The 24,688-nt window shown below is 39.6% G+C and overlaps 2 protein-coding genes across 9 annotated transcripts; one reads left to right on the plus strand and one right to left on the minus strand.

Moving 5' to 3' along the window:
• Positions 1-12,534: 12,534 nt before the first annotated feature.
• Positions 12,535-17,608, plus strand: LOC145012036 (calcium-transporting ATPase 8, plasma membrane-type-like). 8 transcript variants are annotated; one of them, XR_013664366.1, is made up of 11 exons: positions 12,535-12,961; positions 13,209-13,317; positions 13,751-13,855; positions 13,964-14,718; positions 15,462-15,575; positions 15,653-15,736; positions 15,853-15,939; positions 16,383-16,470; positions 16,852-16,921; positions 17,185-17,238; positions 17,358-17,608. XR_013664366.1 is itself a non-coding variant. In XM_078970801.1 (11 exons), the coding sequence occupies exons 4-7, from the start codon at positions 15,528-15,530 to the stop codon at positions 16,039-16,041; spliced, it is 237 nt and encodes a 78-aa protein (XP_078826927.1). In that variant the 5' UTR covers positions 12,552-12,961; positions 13,751-13,855; positions 13,964-14,718; positions 15,462-15,527; the 3' UTR covers positions 16,042-16,090; positions 16,383-16,470; positions 16,852-16,921; positions 17,185-17,238; positions 17,358-17,608. The 8 variants fall into 8 exon arrangements, 4 of the variants coding, with proteins under 4 accessions (XP_078826927.1, XP_078826928.1, XP_078826930.1 ...); XR_013664367.1 differs by lacking the exon at positions 13,209-13,317 and having other exon boundaries at positions 12,537-12,961; positions 13,964-13,991; positions 14,057-14,718; XR_013664368.1 differs by lacking the exon at positions 13,209-13,317 and having other exon boundaries at positions 12,537-12,961; positions 13,964-13,991; positions 14,064-14,718.
• A 4,371-nt stretch (positions 17,609-21,979) lies between these two features.
• Positions 21,980-24,261, minus strand: LOC145011277 (cinnamoyl-CoA reductase-like SNL6). The gene is made up of 5 exons (XM_078969964.1): positions 23,931-24,261; positions 23,667-23,824; positions 23,376-23,573; positions 22,542-22,879; positions 21,980-22,319 (listed from the first exon to the last, which is right to left on the minus strand). The coding sequence occupies exons 1-5, from the start codon at positions 24,076-24,078 to the stop codon at positions 22,223-22,225; spliced, it is 939 nt and encodes a 312-aa protein (XP_078826090.1). The 5' UTR covers positions 24,079-24,261; the 3' UTR covers positions 21,980-22,222.
• Between the last annotated feature and the right edge of the window lie 427 nt (positions 24,262-24,688).

The following is a 24,688-nucleotide window of genomic DNA, read 5'->3' on the forward strand; positions in this document are numbered from 1 at the left end:
GGATCACGGATGGTCGGCAGGGCAAGGCAGAGGCTCCAGTGGTGAGGAGCCGAGCATTTCAGTTGACTACCAACGAGGCACGCGCCGCACCCGATGTGGTGACAGGTATGATTCTTTCCCTCTATCCTATTTTTATGATGATATGTGCTCTATATGTATATGTATGCATTAGGATCGTTCCATGTGAACGGCCTCCCAGTTCAAGTGTTATTTGATTCGGGTGCGTCCCGATCATTCGTTTCCCTTGCACTTAGCAAGAAGTTTCATGAGTCATCGGGCGAGTTAGATTGCCCCTTGGAAGTGGAGATCGCTGACGATCGATCGGTACGAGCATCGATGATATTTCGAGATTGCGTGCTGCGTTTGTTTGAGGAGCGCTATTTGGTAGATTTGGTTCTCATTCCGTTGCGTGGGAACAAGGTGATTATAGGCATGGATTGGCTGAGCCCTAATGGAGCGGTGATAGATTGTGCACAACAGCTAGTGCGCGTCAGGACCCCAAGCGGGGGAGAGTTAGTGATTCATGGAGAGAGGCCTCAGTGTGGACCCACTGTATGTTCAGCTGCGAGGGCTAGGCGCTACCTTCAGCAGGGATGCGCAGGATATGTTGCATATGTGATGGATACCCGGGAGGCGGGTAAGGCGACAGTGAGCGAGGTTCCGGTGGTCCGAGACTTTGCAGATATTTTCCCAGAGGAGCTTCCTGGGATACCTCCAGAGTGACAGGTGGAGTTCAGGATTGACCTTGTCCCTGGCGCGGCTCCGATAGCCAAGGCGCCGTATTCGTTGGCCCCTCCTGAGATGCAGGAGTTGTCTACGCAGCTGCAGGAGCTGCTAGACAAGGGATTTATTCGTCCGAGCAGTTCACCCTAGGGAGCCCCGATTCTGTTTGTAAAGAAGAAGGACGGGTCGCATCGGATGTGTATAGATTATCGAGAGCTGAACAAGGTATCGGTGAAGAACCGTTACCCGCTTCCGAGGATTGATGACCTATTTGACCAGCTTCAGGGAGCATCTTGGTTCTCTAAGGTTGATTTGCGTTCGGGTTATCATCAGATGAGGGTCAGGGAGGAGGATATGCAGAAGACCACGTTTCGGACGCGCTATGGTCATTATGAGTTCGTGGTGATGTAGTTTGGGCTCACCAATGCTCCTGCCGCGTTCATGGACCTCATGAACCGCGTATGCAGACCGATGTTGGATCGGTCTGTGATAGTCTTTATCGATGATATCTTGGTTTATTCCAAGACTCGGGAGGAACACGAGGAGCATCTGAGAGAGGTATTGGAGACCCTGAGGAGGGAGAGCTTGTATGCCAAGTTTTTGGTTGCGCGAGGTGCAATTTCTTGGACACCTCGTCAACCAGAACGGGATTCTGGTTGATCCGGCCAAGGTCGAGGCCGTAATGAGATGGGAGGTCCCGAAGTCTCCATCTGAGATTCGGAGTTTCCTGGGATTGGCGGGCTACTATCGGAGATTTATCCAGGATTTCTCCAAGATAGCCGTACCCCTGACACGGTTGACGAAGAAAGTCGTGGTCTTTCGGTGGGGACCCGAGCAGCAGGCTGCATTTGAGACACTAAGACGGAGATTGTGTGAGGCGCCGATCTTAGCCCTGCCAGAGGGCGTAGAGGATTTTGTGGTCTATTGCGATGCGTCTGTTACTGGGTTGGGCGCGGTACTGATGCAGAGGGGGCATGTCATTGCCTACGCTTCGAGGCAGCTCAAGCCTCACGAGGCGAACTACCCGACGCACAATTTGGAGTTGGGGGCGGTGGTCTTTACTCTCAAGATTTGGCGACATTACCTCTACGGGGTTCGGTGTACCATCTACACGGACCACAAGAGTTTGAGGTACCTCATGGACCAGCCGAATCTGAACATGAGGCAGCGTTGGTGGTTGGATGTGGTGAAGGATTATGATTGCGAGATCCTTTACCACCTGGGGAAGGCCAATGTGGTGGTCGATGCGCTTAGCCGCAAGGCGGCGCCGATCAGGGACGTCTTCTTGAGGATGACCGTTGACTCCCCTGTTGGAGCAGATTCGGGAGGCTCAACAGGAGGCTATCAAGGAGGAGCATCGGAAGAGCGAGCGCGTGGTGGGTCAGGTTTCCTCCTTTGATTATGATAGCCGAGGACTATTGACACTACACCGTAGGGTGTGGGTGCCGTATCACGGAGGCGTGCGCCAGATTTTGATGGAGGAGGCGCACAAGTCCCGATTCTCTATTCATCCCGGGGCGACGAAGATGTATAGGGATCTTCGTTTGGATTACTGGTGGCCCTGCATGAAGCGGGATGTGGCATGGTACGTCGAGCGGTGTTTGACCTGCAAGAAGGTCAAGGCCGAACATCAGAGACCACATGGCAAGATGCAGCCGTTGGATATTCCACTGTGGAAATGGAAAGATATCACGATGGATTTTATCACGAAGCTTCCCAGGACCGCACGTGGAGTGGACTCGATTTGGGTCATCGTGGATAGACTGACCAAGAGTGCTCACTTTATTCCGATTCAGGAGAGCATATCGGCCGAGAAATTGGCCGACATCTATATCAGGGAGATTGTGGCACGGCATGGGGTGCCAGTATCGGTGACCTCGGACAGGGATGTGCGTTTTACTTCAAGATTTTGGAAGAAATTCCATGACGATTTGGGCACTCGTCTGCATTTTAGCACCGCCTTTCACCCGCAGACGGATGGCCAGAGCGAGCGGACCATCCAGACTCTGGAGGATATGCTGCGGGCGTGCGTGCTAGACTTCGGTGGTAGTTGGGATACCTATCTTCCCCTGGCCGAGTTCTCCTACAACAACAGCTATCACGCGAGTATCGACTGCCCTCCCTTCGAGATGTTGTACGGACGGAGGTGTAGGACCCCGATATGCTGGGGTGAAGTTGGCCAGAGGGTCATGGGGAGCACCGAAGTGGTGCTCAAGACGACCGAGAGGATCCAGCAGGTCTGGAGCAGACTTCAGACTGCTCAGAGTCGGCAAAAAAGTTATGCCGACAAGCGTCGATCCGATTTGGAGTTCCAAGTCGGGGATATGGTTCTCCTGAAGGTGTCGCCTTGGAAAGGCGTCATTCGATTCAGGAAGCAGGGAAAGTTGGGCCCGCGATTCATCGGACCGTTCAGGGTCATAGCCCGGGTGGGCAAGGTGGCGTACAGGTTGGATCTGCCAGCCGAGCTCAGCCAGATCCACAGCACTTTCCATGTTTCTCAGTTGCGGAAGTGCTTAGTGGACGATTCAGCAGTAGTGCCTTTGGAGGATATTCAGGTTGATGACAGCCTGAATTACATTGAGCACCCAGTCGCAATCCTCGACAGGAAGTCGAAGGATTTGAGGAACAAGAGGGTGGAATTAGTGAAGGTGCAGTGGCAGCACCGCAAGGGTGTGGAATGGACTCTGGAGCCGATGGACGAGATGATGGAGCATTACCCCGAGCTGTTTTAGGATCGAGCAGCAGACTTTGAGGACGAAGTCTAAAATAAGTGGGGGAGATTTGTAGCACCTGGTTTCTGGTATGTAAATCTTATCTGAACATTTCCTATTTTAGCCTTGGACTCGGCGAGTCATAGGTCCGACTCGCCGAGTAGGGACGCGACCCAGGACACGTTTTAAGTTGGCGACTCGACGAGTCCATATCCTGGACTCGGCGAGTCGCCTCTGTTGGATGAAACCCTAAGTTTCAGGGGTTTGCACCCTATTTAAACGACTTAACTGCCCCAAGCCAGCCCCCATTCACCCTTAGAGCCCTGTATCCCCCGTTCTAAGCTGTTCCTTGAGAGTTGGAGGCTATTGTGTGTATTTTTGAAGGTTTTGAAGGAGGAAGGAAGTAGATCCAGAAGAAGGGAAGCCATCCAGGCAATTATTGTGTTCTTCCAGCAGTTTCTTTGAGGTATATCCCGTTTTCCCCATGATTCTATGCTTAAAATTTCATTTGGGTCTTTCTTGGTCAAATCCCCAAGCTTGAATGTGCATTATATGTCGTAATAAGATGTTTGGTCTCTGGATCTAGGCAAGATTGAGCTCCAGGAGCTCAGATCTGTTAGCTTTATGGCCCCATGTTGCTTGTTAGCCCTAGATCTACCCTTTTAAGGCATTTTGAGCCCTAAAATCCATATTGGTGAATATCCACACGTAAAGTTGGAAACTTTACGTGTGATTTGTGTCCTAGAAGTCCAGATCTATGAATGCCATGGAGTGGAATCGAGCAAATCCGTGTATTTAGTAAGTGCATGGCAACGACTCGGCGAGTCGTTCATATGACTCGGCGAGTCTGGTCGCGAGTCTCCGGGTTTGTCCCCTTTTCGTAATGTCGAGTGAGCAGTGAGTCACGGGGTGTGACTCAGTGAGTCGGAAGCTTAACCCATCTATGGAGGTACTCGGCGAGTCAATGCCCTGACTCGGCGAGTTCAAGACAATCTCCTTAGATCAAGAACAGACTCGGCGAGTTGTTCATACAACTCGGTGAGTCTAAGCATGAGTGTTCAACGGATGAAGATGAACTCGACGAGTGTTCATATGACTCGGCGAGTAGGACGAAGAACTTTAATGTCAATTTAGAAGAAGAACTCGTCGAGTCATAGCCTAACTCGACGAGTAGAATCAGGGACCCAGGACAATCGTCTGGACAGGGACTTGGCGAGTTGGAGAGCCAACTCTGCGAGTCGGGTCAACTAAAAGTTGACTCTGATTTGACTTAGGGCTAGACCAGGGGTAAAATGGTCTTTTTACCCAAAGGACAGTTAGCAGTGTATGATTAAGTATATTGTGGGAATTACAGCCGGGGAGTTTCCGGAGCAGCAGCAATAGTAGGTGATCAATTCCCACACAGACCAGCAGCTATGTCGAGGTGAGTTTCCTTTCCAGTAGGAATGGGTCTAAGGCACCAAGGCCGACCCGTGTAGACGAGATGTTAGTACTAGAGTGTGGGCCGAGCCCGTACCTCTGGGTTTAGTCAAGTATGAAATATGTGTTAATATGATAGAGTTGCTTATACTTGTTGTCTGCGTGATACTTGTATGTTATGGGTTAGCGGTTGAGTGTGGGCAGGGCCCGTATCTCTCCGAGGTTGGAGTGTGGGCTAGGCCCGTATCTCCCCGATAGCGAAGTGTGGGCAAGGCCCGTATCTTCACAAGTGTGGGCGACGCCCGTATCTCCCGGCTAGAGAAGTGTGGGCAGGGCCCGTATCTTCCCGAGTGTGGGCAAGGCCCGTAACTCCTAGCTGAACATTGTTTGTTATATGTATGCATGGTATGGGGTATTATGGGGGAACTCACTAAGCTTTGTGCTTACAGTTTCAGTTTTGGTTTCAGGTACCTCCTCAGCTAGGGGAAAGGAGCCGGCGCGGTAGCAGCATGTCACACACACACTCTCCGATTTCCACATTTACGAGCTTTTCTGGGATTGATACTCTGATATTCTGATTAGTTGTATGTTTTGGTTTTCAGACATGGTTCAGTTTATATTATGGTTGATCAAACGATATTTTAGTTATTAATATTTTATAAAGTAACGTTTTTAAACAAAATTTCTTTTGGATGTGAAAATTGGGTCGTTACATCCCTAGGGTAAGCCTAGGATGAGGTAGTGCTGGGAGCAGTAGTAGTAGAAAAGGGACCTGGTGGAGTCAAAGCAGTTCCTGAGGAAAGTACGGATAAATGTGGAAGGTAGTATGGGCCCGTACTACTGAAAGCAGAGGATCCGTACTAGATTCGGGAAAGGCCGAGACAAGACCAGGAACCTAGTAGTGAGTATGTTTGGTCTCGCGGCAGTGAGAAGTATTCTGATAATGGTTATGTTATATGTTTCAGTATGGTGACATTGCAAGAGGGACCAGCGGGCGGATCAGGCGCTAGAGAGGGATTGGGCTCGGGTTTAGGGGCCAAGCAGCTCGAGGAGCGGATGAGAGAGTTGATATCAGCCGAGGTGACACGCAGTATTCTAGCTCAGACTCCTGTGATCTTTGGCATGGTCAAGGAGGGTATATTGGAGATTTTGGATGAGAGGCTGGGAGCCTTCCGTACTGAGATGATGGCCTTGATGGGAGCGCGTACCTTGACATTTCGGGAGTTCAGGGCTTGCGGGGCACCAGATTATCATGGGGCTAGGGACCCCATCGCTAGCAGCAGATGGTTGGCTGATGTTGCCAACGCATTCGGTACGAGCCGATGTCCTGAGGAGGACAAGGTCAGACTCGCTTCCTATCTTCTGAAGGACGGAGCGAGGGATTGGTGGGAAAAGATTGGTCATGCTTTGGGTGATGACGCCGCGTTGGACGCGATGACTTGGAGTGACTTCTCAGCTAGGTTCTGAGCGGAGTTTTCACCGATTATTGAGGTGCAGCAGTTGGCCCGGGAGTTTCAGGATTTGACGCAGACTACTGAGACTGTGGCGGAGATCACCGCCAAGTTCAGAGAGAGAGCCCTTCTTGTTCCGCGGTATGTTGCGGATGAGGAGATGAAGAAGGCACGATATCACGAGATGTTGAGGGATGACATCAGGGAGTTCTTAGCAGGTCCGGTTGTAAGATGCTGGAAGATATGATTTCTCGGGCCAGGGAGACGGAAATTGATTTGGAGCAGATCTGGAAGAGGAAGCCGGATGAGGTTCAGGTAGCCGCGAGTTCGGGCAAAAGGTCCAAGTGATCGGAGTCGAGATCGAGGGATTATCAGGACCGCAGTCGATGCGGAAGGTGTGGCAGGACGCATGGGGGCACGTGCAGGAGTGGTAGTGGTGGTGAGTCTGGCTGTTTCAGGTGCGGTCGGACTAGTCATTTTAGCAGAGATTGTACTGCTACCATCACTCAGGGATCAGTTTTCACTGCAATCAGAGGGGCCACAAGAAGGCCCAGTGCCCCAGTTTGTTTCCAGCAGGACGGGTGATGGCACTTGCCCCTGCAACTTTGAGGATCACAGACGGCCGTCAGGGCCGTGCGGAGGCGCCTGCAGTTGGAGGCAGGGCTTTTTAGATGGCTACTTTGGAGATGCGAGCAACACCGGACGTTGCAGGTATGCGACTTCCGTTTTCAGTTCTTTTATTTTGTGCATGATTATATTGTTATGGTTCTGCATCATTATCTGTATGAGTATTTTATTTTTGAGCGGATTGATTATGATCGACTTATATGCCATCTGCATACCTTGGATATTGGTTAGTAATTAAGGGATGGGTTGTATCGAAGAAGGTTACTTAGAGTGCAGTATCTGTAGCATGCCTTGGAGAGACTCGGTATGTCTCGCTAGTTCGGAGCCGTATAAGTTTTAGAATAGACCCTTAGCTACGGTAAGCTTGGGATTCCTCAGCGGATTAATTATGGTAGCAAGGATTGAGATTTCTCTCCATCGAGCATCGAGGTGTAAGCAGGATCAAAGTGGGGGAGAATCCTCTGAGTGTATAAGGGTAAGGGCACGCAAATACAGATCGGGTATATGATTCTGAGAAGGAAAGAAGGTAGTTCAGCGTTCGACGAATCGAGTAGTTCAGGGTTGGGAGTTTGAGAACTTCCCACCAGTGCGTGCGTGTAAAGGGTAATGGTGGGTATGTGGTTCGGATTCAGGTTAAAGGGCCGCATGTAGGACTCGTGTGAGTCGGAATGGAGATCTTGAGGTCAAATAGCAGGGGATGTTTTCGTGTTAGCAGTCAGTGGTGGAAAGTGATGTAAGACTACGGGGGGACCGTAGCATTCACTAGCAGTCAGTGGTGGAAGTGTTGTCAGACTACGGGGCAGCCGTAGCATTTTGTAGTAGCTTCATTGGCGGAGTCAGGGCGAGGCCCTTATCTCCTAGCATTCAGATAAGGATCAAGAATGGGGAGTGGATGAGAATGGTGATGAGACCTTGAAAGAGGCCGCTCTAGGATATAGTCGGGTGAGACCCGTGGGCTAGGCCCGTACGAGAATAGCAGTATAGGTGAGACCTGAGAGCAGGGTTGCTCAGTAGTATGGTTGGGTGGGACCCGTGGGGGAGGCCCATGAGTTTTAGCAGCACAGGTGGGACCTGGTAAGGATCTTAGTGTCTAGATAGGGGGTCGGGGATCCCAGAAAATCGTAGTGCCAGCCTGGTAGAATAGATTGAGAAGTATAGGTGGCGGGAGTTTCTTCGAATGTCGCTGGGAGCGACTAGCGGATTGTGCTGGGTCAGCAATCGGTGAAAGTCGGTAATCCAGATAAGGAATAGCAGAATCTCTAGTCAGTAGTGGTGCGGGGATGCAGAGTTTGGTGGAATTCAGTTAGTCGGTCGAGGGTTGCTCGGCACCAAATGGTAGTAGAAAGAACACCAAGTGGATACTGACAATGATGACCCGTACTGAGTAGCGAGAGTAATAGAGTGGGTGAAGACAGGGTCTTCACGGTGGCAAAGGAGATAGATGGTTATGGAGCGTTGCCTTGGGAAGGCAAGGAAATCGCGTAAGGAAAGAAGGGGTGAACCCCTATGTTACAGTACCCGGAGAGTACCAGAAAGATTGTCGATTGAGTAAGTCGTGTTTCCAGGATGCTCAGGGTCCGGATGCATCCGAAATTATTACTTGTAAGGATTGGCGTTGGTTTGAATGACTGAGCGGAAGGCCAGCGAAGTTAGACAGCGGGTGTTAGAACGAGTGTTGGAGTATTGGAGGCAGGTCGCAGGCGGTGGATCATAGCAAACTTCGAGGACAAAGTTTAGTTTAAGTGGGGGAGAGTTGTAACACCCAAAGTTTTAAAAGACAAGAAAAGAATGAAATCCCAAATTTTAAGGGTCGACTCGGCGAGTCCGAGCGGGATCCGGGTCAAGGTGTAAGTGGCCAACTCGGCGAGTCGGCCAAGTGGACTCGGCGAGTCTGGTCTGTGCGAGGAGAACCCTAAATACAGGACTTTGAGCGCTATTTAAGCTTCTTATTCTCTCCATTAGGGTTCCTTAGAGCCTCCCTTGTTCTAGAAAATGAAGCCTAAGCCTCCATTGTTGTGCATTCAAGCTTCCAAGCCATTTTTGGGTGATTTGAAGGAAGAAGAAGGAGGGGAAGTAGTGAAGCTTCAAGGATTTTCTTCAGATCTGGAGTTTGTGGAACCTTTCTGAAGTATTGAAGGTATTAAGTCATTTCCTTCCCTTAGATCTATTTTGGTTGTGAGTTTTGGGCTTTTTAAGCCATGATTAGCCACCCTTATGGGTTAGAAGTCGGATCTGGAGTTGCTACTTCAGATCCAAGTGTGTTATGGTATGGAGAAGCATAAAGTATCAGCCATTAAGTCGATCTTGAAGCCCCTTGGCCTTAAACCCTAGTTTATGGCATATTTTGCCTAGATCTCCTTCTCTACACGTAAAGTTTGCAACTTTACGTGTGGAATAGGCTTGGGAAGGGTAGATCTACAGTTTGGAGTCCATGCATGACTCTAAAGTCCTCTGCATGTAAGGAGAACTGAAGGGACTCAGCGAGTCCTTTGAGTGGACTCGGCGAGTAGCATGAAGTTATGGAGAAACTCGACGAGTGGGATGAACAACTCGTCGAGTCATATGAAGATTGCTTCGTACTCGGCGAGTCTGTTCTTAGACTCGGCGAGTCAGGTCGCGAAACCCCAAACCCTTCAAGTTGAGACTCGAATCAGTGAGTCGGGTGGAGACTCAGTGAGTTGGACAAGTCTGGACTCAGAAATCGGTAGACTCGGCGAGTCATGGACTGACTCGGCGAGTCGAGTCGCGAATGGAAGGAATCTTATCATTTTGAACTCGGCGAGTAGGGTTGACCTGGAAGGTTGACTTTGACCAGGACTTTGACCTTGGACCAGGGTTGACTTGGTTGTCTTTCGGGGGTCAGTTAGACTCAGTGTTGCATTGATATTGGTAGTTCGGGGAGCAAGGGGAGCAGGAGTTTCATGAGCTGTCGGGCAGCAACTAGTGAGATCATCAGCAAGTTCAGCCAGTGCAGGTGAGTTTCCCTTTGTGTGAATGGGTCTAAGGCCACAATGCCGGCCCATGTAGTTATGAGTAGAAGACCTGGGGGTTAGCGCTAGGCACAGTATGCTAGTATTATTTTCAGGACGAGGTCTAGTAATAGCGGGCAGGTGCCCAAGGAATTGTTTATATGATAGTTTATACTTGTTGTCTGTGTGATACATGTATGTGCCTGGTAGGGAGGTGAGTGTGGGCGAGGTCCCGTATCTCACCAATAGCAGAGTGTGGATGGGGTTCCATATCTCATTAGTAGCATAATAGGGGCGAGGCCCGAACTAGAGCATGAGTGAGAGTGGGCTAGGCCCGTACCTCACTACCATTAGGAGCGTGGACGGGGTCCCATGACTCATCAGTAGCAGGACATGGGCGAGGCCCAGGATAGGCGAGGCCTTAGGACAGAACCAGTTGTATGTGTTAGTTATGTGTTGTGAAATGTTTATGTGTTATTATTTGTTGGCGGGCGAGGCCCTGTGACAGGCGAGGCCTAAGTAAAACAGATATGGATCCGAGCGGGGCTCGAAGCCAGGCGGGGCCTGGAGCGGCGAGGCCGTTGTAGCGGGCGAGGCCCGAGGTAGGGGCGAGGCCCAAGATAGTGGGAATGGCCCAGTATGTGCAGTATGTGGTTATGCATGGTATGCAGTAGGGTGGGGAACTCACTAAGCTTCGTGCTTACGGTTTTCAGTTTTGGTTTCAGGTACTTCCGGTAGCGGAGGGAAGAGCTCGGGGTGATCACATGGCACACACTATAGATTAGACAGCCTGGGAATGTTTACTCTGATAATGAACATGTGTTTTGAAAACTTATACTCATATTATGTTTTGGAATGATGACTTTACTTTAAGTAATGATTTATTAAAAGAAATTTTTGGTCTTAAATTTTGGGTCATTACACAAGATTTGAGAACCTTTTGTATGTGCCTTTGTCAAATCCAAATGAACGTAGGACCATCTTGATAGATCTTGCTAAATAGATGTTGACCTTGACTTTTCAGGAGAGATTTCCAATATTAGGGTGAGGCGCCACTGTTGATCTTGCAATTGGCTTATCAAGATATAGATAAAACTACCAAGTAATTTGCAGTCCTCACACTCCTGGGCCATGAACAATTATGCTTCTGGATCTTAACTGTTGCAGCCAGTTTACTCATCATAGCATGTCTAGCAATCAATTGGTCTGCCCGACTGCATAGAAGGTAATAACAAAGAATGAGGTCCACAAAATGCATTTTTATATAGTCCAATGTTTTGAAGGGAATATTGGTCATTTTCTTATATGTTTTCCATTCTCCTTCATTTATAGATTCTATTGGGTTTGAAGCTACAAGGGAGACCTAATAAAGATCAAGGAGGAGGAATTGGAGCAGTACCCACGAGAGGAAGCAGGTGAACTGGTGTTGCCTTTGACTAAATTTAGTTAAAATGATTTTGTACCCAACATATGTGTTTTAAAAAGAGAATATATAACAATTTGCTTTTACTTTACTTCATTTTTTAAGCATCATACCTTCATAGTCAACCAGTTATAGCATCCTACTTCCATGACAAACGAGTGATAAACGATGACACTAATTCAAGTGTTTTTTGTGTCCTGTTGGTCAGCCTATCGAGCGAGAAGCTTGCTATGCATGCACTATAATAGTATCATAACAATGAAAGATTCTATATGATATGTCCAATGTGAATTGATCTCAATTGTCCAAGATTCGCCACTGCTGCCCCCCCCCCCCCCCTACGCGGGAGTCCGGGCCATGTTTTAGTCCCAATGTGTTTGGATTAGGATTTTACAAAGAAAACAATATAAGGAAAAAAAAAAAAAATTGGTAAGATTATATACACTTAAAACCACTTTCCTGGTGGCTTTTGATTATTCGTTGCTTGAAAAACTGTTATTTGATAGGAACGAAGCCCGAGTTAATTATATTTGGCCCCCCTCAATTACTAATTGTAGCCTCTACAAGGAAAACCTACATGGTCATGTATGGCCATTTTAGTCATTTGTCTTATAGCAACAATCTAAATCACGGTTAACTTTCTTTTGTTTTATTCAGTTAGGTGAAGAATTATGATTTATAATGGGTGGACAAAACTTGGTGCTTCCCCACAGAAAGATGTACATAATTAGTTTAGACATATGGAAATCATCAAAAACAACTTTCTATTGAGTTTTTTTGGATAGTTTACAAGAATGGTCCCTAAGTTTGTTGGATATTGTAGGTGAGTTGCTATTTAAACACAAGGTTCTAGATTATGATGCACTTTTGTTTACATATTATTCGACTAGGCTACTACTTTCCATAAAACTGATCAGTTCTCAAGTAAGCTACAAATCTGCTTGTCACCGGGTTAATCTCTTTTAATTATCAATTATAGTAATGCAGTTAAGAAATACCAATATATATTCATTTTTTCACCGTGTTTGTAAATCGGAGAATTACAAAGAATAGCAACATATTTTTACTGTGGTTACCAATTCGGGCAATATACAATAGTTTCACACAAATGCAACATCATCCAATCCCCGCAACGCGGGGTATACCCTTCTAGTTTATATTAATTTCTTGTTCCCTTAGGAACATTGTCTAACCTGGGTTGTGTTCGTGGGTTACTTAATCATGGTTACTTTAATCCGATCCACTACCTCTCATATCCCACCGTTTCCACCGATCCATCGTCTCAAATTCCCCTCCCTTCTTCCATTTCCTTCTAGTTCTATTGCTCGCCTTCCCCACTGCTCATCTTCTTCGATACAACATTGCATCGCTACCGGTAGAGAATATGACTTCGAAAGCGTCAACGTTTCCGCACCCTAAAAGATTATTGATGTTCCTTCGCCACTGTGAAAGAAACACAAACTGTCAGCGACAATGGGATTAGAGGGACAATGCAGATGACCATCGACTGGCTTCCGATTTAGGTTTTGACGACGTGACTGCGACAAGGGAAGTGCGCAACAGCCCCGACAATCATGAACTTGGGGGTAATCACACCCCAATTCCTTTTTCCCCTTCTTTGTCTTTACAAATTCTTAGGTATGTTTTTACCCGTTTTTTTGTCCGCTTCTTACCTGTTTCTCTTTTCAACTAAATTATGTTTCTTGTGTTTTGTATTTGTTTGTATGTTGATTTTTCTCTAAGTTTATTTCTTTGTTTTCATGGTTATCTGTTCTCATATGTGTTTCCATTTTTTGATCATTTTTTGTTGTTTTTCATGTGAGTTTTATAATTACCCTTCACAGTTACAACTTCACTTCTTTTAGCATCTTATTTTCCCTGATAGCTGCACCTGGTAACTGGTAATCGGTGAGAGGCAACCAATCAATTAATATTTTCTTTCTAAAGATTGATGATTAAGTACTTCTTCTGATATGCGAAGTGTTGGTTTAATGGTATGTACATAGCCAAGTTTTTTTAATTTTCTAGACATACCTATATATAGTTTAGGATCTGAAAAGTGTTAGTTTAGTGTTAGTTTAAGGAATCACATATTATTTAGGTGCATGAAATTTGTCATTGGAATTGATTAACCTGTTTCTTTATGTGTTGTTTTTTTGGCGTCTACATAGCCTAGTTTTTTTTTTTTACTTTTCTACACACATCTACATTCTTGTACATAGCTTATTCTATGTGATCTCAATTCTTTATCTCTACATAAATGAATATGTGTTGAACCATGTTGTTGTTTAATTTTATGTGAAGCAAGAAGCATCTTATAAGAGGTTGCATCAAGGCTAGAATCATTCTTAATGTTTCTTTATCGGCTCTTCAGTTTTGGAGGCCATTTATATATTCAATTGCTAATTGGCATTGATGTTGGCACAGGTATTTGATGCAACTGATGATGAAGCTTTGGGTCCACATGTGATTATGAATGTTCTATGGATCGGATTAACCAAAACTGACCGCAATTGGTGTCATGTAGACAAGGTGCGATAATTTTTATTATCACATTTGTTGCGACTTGCCAATATTCCATTTAATTTAATTGTTTGTCTGACACTAATAATTTTTTTTTTTTCAAATTATGACTTATAGATGGTAGATGGGGACGTTGCTTTTTAAGGTACATTTTCACTTTTATGGTCATATGAACAAGGTTTAGTTTCATTATTTTGATATCACTACTAGAAACCAGACCTTATGCGACGGAATTAGTGACGGAACGCTTCTGGAGCTAATTAACTATGGTTTTACGAGGGATCAGCGATGGATTTCAATAAATCCTTCAACTAAATTAATTACAGAAATTTAGTGAGGGGTTATCGAGGGCTTAGTGAGGGATTTATCTAACTTTTTCGGCAATAAGAAATTGCTTGCTAATCTGTCGCAAGTTAAAGGTTTTTAGCTAAGGATGAACGATGGATTTGTAAAAAACATTAGATTTTTTCTTGGGCCTCGCCAATCGATCGTTGAAAAGCCCACGCCTTTCTTACTTTCTTTTTTTCATTCGACGCTCTTTTCTTTATTCCTTCCCTCGTTTTATCTTCATTCCGTCTGAAAAGCCCTAAACATGATTTCCTCCCAAAACCCTAAATCGCAATGCGTTAACTCGATTCCATCCTCCGCCCCTGGAAATATCCTCCACCACCGTCTACCTGCTTGCCTCTCTTACCTGCATCGCCTCTCTAAAGCAACGCCAAAGAACATCCTCGTGGCTTTCCTCTCGGTTTGTCTCCCTTCCTCATTGACTCGTGGTTTTCTGCCAACGTTGTTTGATCTGTTGGTTGCTAGAAAGTTGTGGTGGTAATCGCATTCAAGCTCTTGTTCTTACAAATTTGATTAACTTTGAGGTAATTTTGAACTTTTGTGGATGAAATGCATAATTTTAGGCCACCGTATGTGTTATATGTCCTAGTTACAATTGATGAAATTTGATTAAATTTGAGGTAATTTTGGAGGACATTGCTATGAATATAATTTGGGTGATGAAGGATAAAAGTCTATCCCCTTTCAATTGAATTCTTAATTCTATCGATCAAAATAATATAGTTATATAGCCTAATACTTTAGATGATTAGAGTTAGACATTTGCTTGTTTCATCATGGATTGGATTTTTGCTAATATTTAGTGAATTAATGCTTGAGTATTTTAATAGTATTTTATCCTATCTGATGGATTTTATTGTATGTTCTACCTTTATAGATTCTCTTACATTGCTTTTCAAGGATTTAGATGTTTAAAGTCAAGCTTGTGTTTAATTGGTTTATATATGGAGTTTTTGGATTTTTGTTTGATATTCCCTTCAAAACGTGTACAACTTTTTTAATCTAACAGTTGATTACTTTTGGCTGTTATTGAGTATCAAAAAATGAAGTTTTCAGTATATGAACAGTAGACGTGATTGAAGTCTCATTTTCCTTCTTCTACTTGTTGTTCCAACCATTATTCTTTATAGTCTTTTGAATTATGTTATGAGTACTTTTAGTTACACAAGGCATTTGTGTCTATACAGGTCTTTTGTAGTTTAATTTTTCAAAATAATCTCTCATTATGTATATTTTGATTAATGCTTTTGACTTTTATCAATAACAGGTCCAAGTTGGAAGTTCCTGATCATATAAGATTAAGAGAAAACTTGGAAAGGGAGGATTTGGACACATGAATGCACCAGTCCCTAATGAAAGAACGGGTCCTGGAGCAATAGAGGTATCATATTATTTTTCTAATTTAATTGCTTTTTAACAAAATAATTGTTATTAAAATAATTGTGTATTTGTTTTCAGGTCACAAGTGTTGGAATAAATACTGAATGGAGATTAAATATGACCAGTATCTCAGAAGATAATGGCGAGAAAACACCATTAGAGGTTGGTTTTACATCAGAAATTATTAGGGTTAAATTCATCTTAAAAACTACTTTATTGCATAAATTAACGATTTAATTCTAATTTAATAATCATTAGTCTGTTATGGCTTATGATAGCTACGTTTGAGTGGAGTTGCAACATATATTGGCATGCATAGTTGGGCTTGTGTTGGCTGTAGCTGTTCTTGTTGTTCTTCTTGCAAGGTAATTAAAACAAAATTCACCTTTTTTTACCCTTTTTAATATAAAATGTTTTTTCAAATGATTTATAATTTTTTTGTTTGGTAGGTATTTTACTGGACATAGTAAAAATCCAGATGAAAGCGTGCAGTTTATTAAAATTTTCACGGTTGCTGTATGTAACCTATTTTTTTTCAAATTCAAATTCAATAGGTCACTTTTGTTGTTGTTGTGCTAGAAGGGCTACCCTTAGCGCGCTGTCACATTAATATAAGTTTATATATTTTTTTTAAATAAAATCAATTGTAATTTTTTATAAAATTTCAGCATTTAATATATTGTTATCTAGGTTTACTAGTTAGAATACTCTATGTGTAAAATGATGGCTGACAAAGGGTAATTTTTATTGAAAATCTTAAATAAAAATTCATGTATATTATTTATATAATAATTATTTGTTGTTGCAGGTTAATTAGAAGACTATCTACTTGTGAGACAATGGGATCTGCCACTACAATTTGCAGTGACAAAACTGGAACATTGACATTAAATTTGGTATGTTTCTTCAAATTTATAAAATCTTTATTATTTTGTTGTGTTCATATGATTGTGGTTGAGGTTTATATATGTGGTAAGAAAATTGATCCACCAAATAAAACATCCGAATTGCCATCTAGACTTGTATCTCTTCTCATTGAACTAGCAGTATATTCGTTAAGAATTTATTTATCTTAAAAATAATTGTTTATAACTGTTTGTAACTTTTGATATAGGTTGGTGGAAATGTGGAGCTACCAGTTACTCATATATTATTTTCTTTTATAAGTTTTGATTTTGTTCCTCATATATTATTTTGTTCCTCATAATATATTATTATTATTATTATATGCAAGCTTGGAATGACTTTTGATGATGACCTGATTTTGATGATGTCAGATCATCTTTTGTAGTTCATGCATTCTCATTCAACTTAGAGAAAAAATGAGGCGAGGTTACAATCAAACTGGTAAAATCATTTTTTTTGTATTTTATTATAATTATTTTTAATATTTGGTATTATACTTGTTCTAACATTTTATTTATTAAAGAAACTTTTTATTTGAAAGTACAATGGTCTAATGTGAGTGCCATTCCATAAATCTTTTCTTTTGTTATTTATTTATGTATAAGAAGTACTATGTTGGCTGTTATAACATCCTATTTTTGTGTTTCTTAATATATTTATGTTGGCTTTAATAATTTATTTCATGTATACTTTTGCTATAATAGGAGGCTCGTGGAAGAATATTTGGATTTGCATCTAGTAAAATAATGTCCCAAAAGGTTCGTTTAATTTTGTCTATTATAGTATCCTACTTCCATAAAATTTCACTTTATAGTTTTTCCTATCATAAGTTTCTAATAACAAAATCTAACATCCTATATTCATGTTTTAACTGTAGCTTGTGTATGAACACTGGAAATATGTGGGGAGATGGATATTAAAGATGTGAAAGCTATGGAAAATTATGAATTATGGTACTTTGAAATCAAATGAAATATCAATTAAAGTTAAACTTTGATATATGATGTTTTAGGATTTTTTTGGTAAACTTTGATGGTTGATGCTTTTGGTATTTCAAGGTTAATTGTTGGTTTTGGAGTGTATATTTATTATTGTTTTTGTTATTTAAATATTAATGTTTAATTGTTTTGGGATTGTATAATTTATTTGATTTTTTTGGTATTTTTGGTTTAGATTGGTAATAAAAAGAAATAAAAAATTATGTTATTATGTTATTAAATTTGCGACAGTTCAGCAAGGGACTAAAACAAATCTTTTATCGCACATTTGCGAGGGATCAACGATGGATTACAAAATTTTGGCATCATATATTTGCGACGGATCAGCAACGGACTGCAAAAATAAAATATGGAGATTTGAGACGCATCAGCGATGGAATAATGTTACTATGTTTTGTCGTTGGATGTCCTAAATAAGTGTAGTAAGTAACCATTTGCGATGGATAATCTGTCACTAAATCGTCGCAAGTAAAAACCAATCTGTCGCAAAAACTCTCGCTGGCACATTAGCCATCCTTAAATTGGCTATGGAGTTTGTCTGTTGCTGATCTGTCGCAAAAAATCATTAGCAACGGAATAGCGACGGATTGGTCTGTCGCTGAAACTCTTGTTTCTAGTAGTGTATGTTCTTTCACGAAATTGATGAAATAGGAAATTTGATATAAGCGGATTGATAGTGGTGTGAAATTTCATCCAAATTCGTATTTATTTTTTCATTATAGAAGAACTATATTTGACATCTAATATCAAACATGTCCATTCATAATAATATATTACAATTTATATAAATTAGACATTTTTAATTGACACATACCGTTTATTAACTTTTTTTTATATTACCTAGAAAGAGCAGTTGTTAATCAAGTATCTTCCCTCCATCTTTCATGTTGTTTTCTATACTTATTTTTCTTCATATTAAACACCCTCTTGTGTGCCTTATTCACTCCTAATCAAAGTTTATATTGGTTTAGTCGTCAAATTTTCTTTCATTTTCTAGAATACTATGCCTTCATAATTTACTTGAAGCACAACAATGGAATATAAACAAATAAATAGGATGTTATAATGCATCAGAAATTGAAAGTGTTGTTACTTATGGATTGGGTTTTGGGTGATTTATAGGGATATCTTGATGATAAATTCACACAACTTCATAAGGTGCAAGATGAGAGCAAACCTGATTTTGTGGTCAAAGTGGTGAATGTATGTAATGTTTATTTTGTAAAATTCATTTTTAAATGCAATCAATTTTCACATATAACTGCATTCTATTTATACAATCAAACAAAAAAAAAACCTTCCAACCCATGTGAAGCATGGAATACTTCAATAGTACAAAATTAAAATATAGTTATAGATTTTTTTATGTTGTTTGTTCTTCAATATTTAATTCAAATAATATTTCTTTTCATAATATGTTTTCTCAGAATATAGTAAGGTTTGTGAAAACAGATATTTTCGTTTTAGACAAAATTACATAAATGGTCCTTAAGGTTGGAAAAGATACCATTATAAGTCTTTGAATTTTTTTAATATGATTTGTTCTTTTCAAGTTTAAAACGGATATGATAGATTTTTTTTACTGACCATAATGACTCATGGTGTGTTTTTTAAACCTAAAAATGACCAATCATGTTAACAGTTCATCAAAAAGACCGACAATGGTTTTTTTTAGTAAACTACATGAATGGTCATATGGTTTGAGGTAACTTGTGTGTTTAATCCCTAACTTTTATTTTTAACTTGGACCATATGCATAGGCTATGCTATACAGGTGCATATAATTTTGGTGCATACAATTTTTTTATTTGTTGCTGAATTGGTACCATATGCATAGGCTATGCTATACAGGTGCATATAATTTGTTGCTGAATTGGCACCATATACACAGGCTATACATGTGCATATAACAGCACAAACTGTCATTTTAATCATACTTTGTTGTTAAATTTCTCATATTAACAACATATTTTGTTTAATTTACCATCAAATACAGGTGCATATAAGACACTAAACCCAACTTCATTATCATAAAATGGGGTTTCAACACATATATACCATCTGAAGACTATTACAGACCTAGTACCAACCTATCAACTACATCTTGGTGATAATTACAATAAGACACACAAATATTGCCATTAGAAGTCTTGTAATCAAACGTACTAGAATTGTCAATGTGTCTTTGTTCTCATGCAGGTGCAGTTGGGACCTTGAAGGCATGCAATCCTTTTCATTGAGCCACCTAAAGAACCCACACCCCCGTTATCATCCCTGTAATTTGGGCACCCTTGGTACTTTCTACCATAGTTCTTAGGTGTGTGCGCGACCTGAATTAAGCAAAATTTGTCACACTCGTATATATGATCGCTAACCCTACCTAGTGAAGATCGCACATTGCTCGAATTTGATCGAGATATTGTCATGAATTTTCCGTGAAAATTCTGCGTCTTGAACCTTTAATTGAATTGGGAGCACAGTTGAAGACGACGAGCCCTAATCTTGACTTTATGGTTAAGGTGACCGGTAACGGGCGATTAGATGAGTGAGTTTGCAGGTTAAATGGCTATTGCGACACAAATTGGACAACTATCTGATTTCTCTGGACCTAAATTGTGACAAAGGGGTTAAACCAAACATTTTAGACAAACTCTAGGCTTTTTATGCCATTTGGCCATACACTAATCATTAAATTCTAGTGTTTAATAAAAATATTATTGGAACTTACTCTAAAAAAAAGAAATTAAATATCCTTTTATAATTTCTTTCTAGTTATCTTCCTATCCATTTTAAATGGTGACAAGTGGATTAGAATATTATTAAGAAAAATTAAATATGACATATATCATCATTTGACATAGGTATGAGAAGGTAGAAAAAAATTATAGTAGGATATTTAATTTCACAAAAAAAAAAAAATCATTAGTAAGGTAAACATAACATACCACTCCCCCAAAATTAGAAACTAACTACTAACTATTAGACTAATTCATTAAAGTAAATGATTCATAGTTTCATACATAATATTTTCTCCATACATAATAGTTTAAGTTTTATAAGGTTGTACAGTACAATATGTTAAAGTATAAATTATTATGTATGAAGAATGTTATGTTAAAGTGGATATATATATATATATATATATATATATATATATATATATATATATATATATATATATATATATATATATATATATAGAGAGAGAGAGAGAGAGAGAGAGAGAGAGTTAGGTTAAAATATTTCTCACATCTATTATGTGCTAGAATGCACCAATAAGAAATTAGTAAAAATTAAATTATTATTTAATCAAATAAAGATAGATATTAAATAATTTTCATAATTATATGTATATTAAATGATATCTATAATTATAATTTTTTTTATGTAAACTAATTAAATTCATCATTAATATATGCAATTATATCTACGTTTTCTATATGAGTTTATATTTTGTTTCATAACTCATTCACTCAAAATACAACAAAATTGTCTGAAACAAGGAGAACGAGAGTTTATTCTAAAAAAATGAGAATATATTTTAATAGAATGAAAGTGTATTTTAGTATAATACACTCTCGTTCTTCATGTTCCATGCAACTTTGTTGTATTTTAAGTGAGTGATCTATAAACAAAATATGAACCCATACATAAAAACCTATATGAGAATTTATTCTATAAGAATGTTATTGTTGACATTAATGATGAATTTAATTAGTTTCTATAAAAAGAGAATTATAATTATGAATATCATTTAATATATATATATATAATTATGAAAATTATTTAATATCTATCTTTATTTAATTAAACTATTATTTAATTTACTAAATTATTATTGGTCTATTATAGCATATAATAAATGTAAGAAACATATATATATATATATATATATATATATATATATATATATATATATATATATATATATATATATATATATATATATATATATATATATATATATATATATATATATATATATATATATATATTGAAAAAAATGTTTTTTAGATAAATTTGTATTTAGGACTTTGTTAATTATATTTTAATGTTTCGTTAACTATTGATGATTAAACCTTAACATGTTTCATAACAATATATAAGCATACATGAATCGTGTGACAGAATATGTTGATCTTTTTTAGTGTTCTTGTGTTAAAAATTGTCTGTGTCATGTGTGTTGTACTTTTGAATATTTTTTTTTTTTAACTTTTTCATAACGTGAGTTCATGATATTTTTAAAAGTATATGTACATAAAAGTAATGTTCTATGCAAAAAGTGTTTTAAAAGAGGTTTATTCATATTGTTGTGTATAAAAAGATAATTCATTGAAGTTGTACTTGTTATATGTGAGATAGCATGCTTATTCATTTAGCTGTTTACATTACATAGATCATGAATTTGGATGTGTATGTTACCATGCTATTTGATTTATTTAATTGTTTACGTTTTCAATTATGATGATACTAAAAAAAAAAAACAACTTTTGCACTACAATTTCGACACAAAATCCATTTGCATATATATTTTGAGATCATTTCCCACAAAAAGATTGCATAATCTTTCTTGATCTTGATCATCAAGTGAAGATAATGCATTATAAAAGAATATTAAACTATATATATAAGCTTAAATGGGGTTTGGATATTATAACCCATATCATGTGCACTTTTAATTTGTTTTATCCCTTGATTAAATCATCTATCCCGATCTAATCTATAATTTGTCCAATCTTCTATGTCAAATATGACATTCACTCTCAAAGTCAACCATGAGTTTGTTGATCTTCTTGTTACTTATTCTTTGTGACACCATCATGCTCTCCCCCACCATCATACTACAAAACAAAAAAAAAATATTCTTTTAGCAACTCATTACAATTTCATATAATATGTAACTTAGGATCAGATACAGATACATAGTGATCCACTAGGTGGCTGACAACCATGTATCCATAAAAGTCAAAAGAGCGCAATTCACAGTGGAATTGAAACTCTCGTATTATAGCTGTTGAAACTCAAACCCTGTTTCTGCAAACCAATGCTTAATCACAACTCACCTTGGTGGAAGTGAAGAGACATCAGAAGGTAATAGGATTTGTGCTAGCTTCATAGCATCCTCATTGGAGTTGATGACATGGTTAAAGCACAAATATCGACCATAAGCCGAACTTTCTTCGAAAACACAAATGTGAGAATCTACCAAAAATTTGAGGTCAACCGTAACAAAAATCCCATCTTTGTACATCTCGGCTGCGCCTTTTAAGTACGGGTGTGTGATCGTGAGATCAGGGCTCAACAGTAATCCAGCGTTTATGGACACCATGCTTACCCCTCGGTCCATGGCTAGGGCCCACGCAGTCTTTTCAGCTAATGTTTTTGATAATCCGTGCCATAACTGTTTCATTGATTTATCCGCAAATTAGATAAATGAAAAAAAAGGGAGTAATGATAGTCATTATATGTAATTAACTATTATATTTTATTTTTTTCAAAATAAAATATCAAATAAAGTAAAGTTTGACTTTTTTTTTTTTAATTACGCTATTGACGATGGTAATTGATTAAATTTAACTATTCAACAAAACAACCAAAGAAAAATATTCTTTGAAAAAATATTATTTTAATATTTTTTATTTGAAAAATATAATTTTAAAATTGACTATTAAAATAACAATTGGTCGTTTCATGCCTTTTAGGCTTTTACAGAAATAAATTATTATATAAAAATATAATTGTTTGCTTTTAACGTAACCCGATAATTAACTTTGAAATGATTCATTATTCCGTTTGTCGTAACATTTTTTTTTCAATTCAATGAACCCTTCCATTATTTGCTCTATCAAACACGACATGAATCTTAATGGGCACTTTAAAGTTTAAAGCATGTATACCTTGAATTTCTTGCAGAAATTGACATTGCTCCAATTTCGTTCATCAAAATCAGGCGAAGAAGATGATGAATCAGTTGGGTCTCTCCAAATTGAGGCAGTCGCAGATGAAGTAAACACCACTTTGTCAATGGTGTCGGTTTGAGCACACGCTTCCAACACGTTATGAGCTGCTCTTACCTCCATTTCCGTCATCAATTCCTGTTTTCATTTCAAACCAATACATGTAAATTAAGCATTCATGATTCATCCATTGAAGATTCAACTGAAATCGAAACTTATAACACTACACACATCATAAGAAGGCTGATCCGATGGAGGTTCAAATGAGTAAAACAATCCGCAACATCCTTCCAAAGCCTCTACTATACTGTGATAATCCAATGGGTCTGTGTAAAACACTCTCAATTTCTTCTTGTCAACAATCGTTCTCTCCATAGATTGCATCTCCACTGAAAAATTAACAAATTCAAAGTTATTTCAATTCAATTCGCACCCAAATTGAAATCCCCAATTTACATATCCAAACGAAAATATAAAAGGAAAGAAACGAAGTACCATGACTGTTAATTGCAGCATGAACGAAGTAACCCCTTTGAAGAAGACGATGCACAAGTGCAGATCCTAAACTTCCACCAGCATCCATTACACAAACTGTCTTCGATGAAGACGAAGATCCATCAAAATCAACCGCTGCGGGCGCCATTTTGATCCGGGAGAGAAAAGGTGTGTAGAGTAGCTGGCAGGCCGCTGTGTTTTGTGAGCTGTGAATGGTTGCTTTAATGTGAGAGAGAGAGGGAGAAAGAGAAAGAGGGAATATGGTGTGTATGGATATAGAGGTATGATCCGTATGTGTGAATAATATATAGGGGGGAGGGAAAGAGAGTTGGGAAGGAGGGTAGTTAAGGAGGGAAGATGGAAAAAGGTGAGCATTTATGAGTAGTTAGGTTAAAGGGGTGGATGGGATTTCGAAATATAGTTTGGATGGTTGTTGTTGTATGTGATAACACCAATTCCAGAAATTTCTTACGTTTGCTCTTACGTTTACTTGTTTGTTTATGGGTTTGAGGCGTAGCCCGTAGCTGATAACGAAAACCAGAGGCGGACGCAGGATTTCATATTTAGGGTAAAACGGAAAAGTTGAATAGTGATACAATAATAGAAAAAAAATCTGAAATTTCTTGTACTGCGTACAAATAGGCGTTGCTAGAGCCATCAATGGACCCTATACAAAACCGTCTTACTGAAAACATAATGTTTTATTTATGTCCAATTTGTTCGGAAATAGCACTTGTAAGTTTTTGAAAGATATGTTA

The sequence above is a fragment of the Lactuca saligna genome, chromosome 8 (assembly GCF_052625555.1).
Source record: "Lactuca saligna cultivar CGN05327 chromosome 8, ASM5262555v1, whole genome shotgun sequence".
NCBI classification, from domain to species: Eukaryota; Viridiplantae; Streptophyta; class Magnoliopsida; order Asterales; family Asteraceae; genus Lactuca; species Lactuca saligna.

Coding starts and splice junctions, on each gene's coding strand:
- LOC145012036 (XM_078970801.1), top strand. CDS start 15,528: ATGAATGCACCAGTCCCTAATGAAAGAACGGGTCCTGGAGCAATAGAG. Junction 15,576..15,652: donor CGGGTCCTGGAGCAATAGAG/GTATCATATTAT, acceptor ATTTGTTTTCAG/GTCACAAGTGTTGGAATAAA. Junction 15,737..15,852: donor GCGAGAAAACACCATTAGAG/GTTGGTTTTACA, acceptor GGCTTATGATAG/CTACGTTTGAGTGGAGTTGC.
- LOC145011277 (XM_078969964.1), bottom strand. CDS start 24,078: ATGGCGCCCGCAGCGGTTGATTTTGATGGATCTTCGTCTTCATCGAAG. Junction 23,825..23,930: donor TGCTGCAATTAACAGTCATG/GTACTTCGTTTC, acceptor TTAATTTTTCAG/TGGAGATGCAATCTATGGAG. Junction 22,320..22,541: donor GTCTCTTCACTTCCACCAAG/GTGAGTTGTGAT, acceptor TTTGTTTTGTAG/TATGATGGTGGGGGAGAGCA.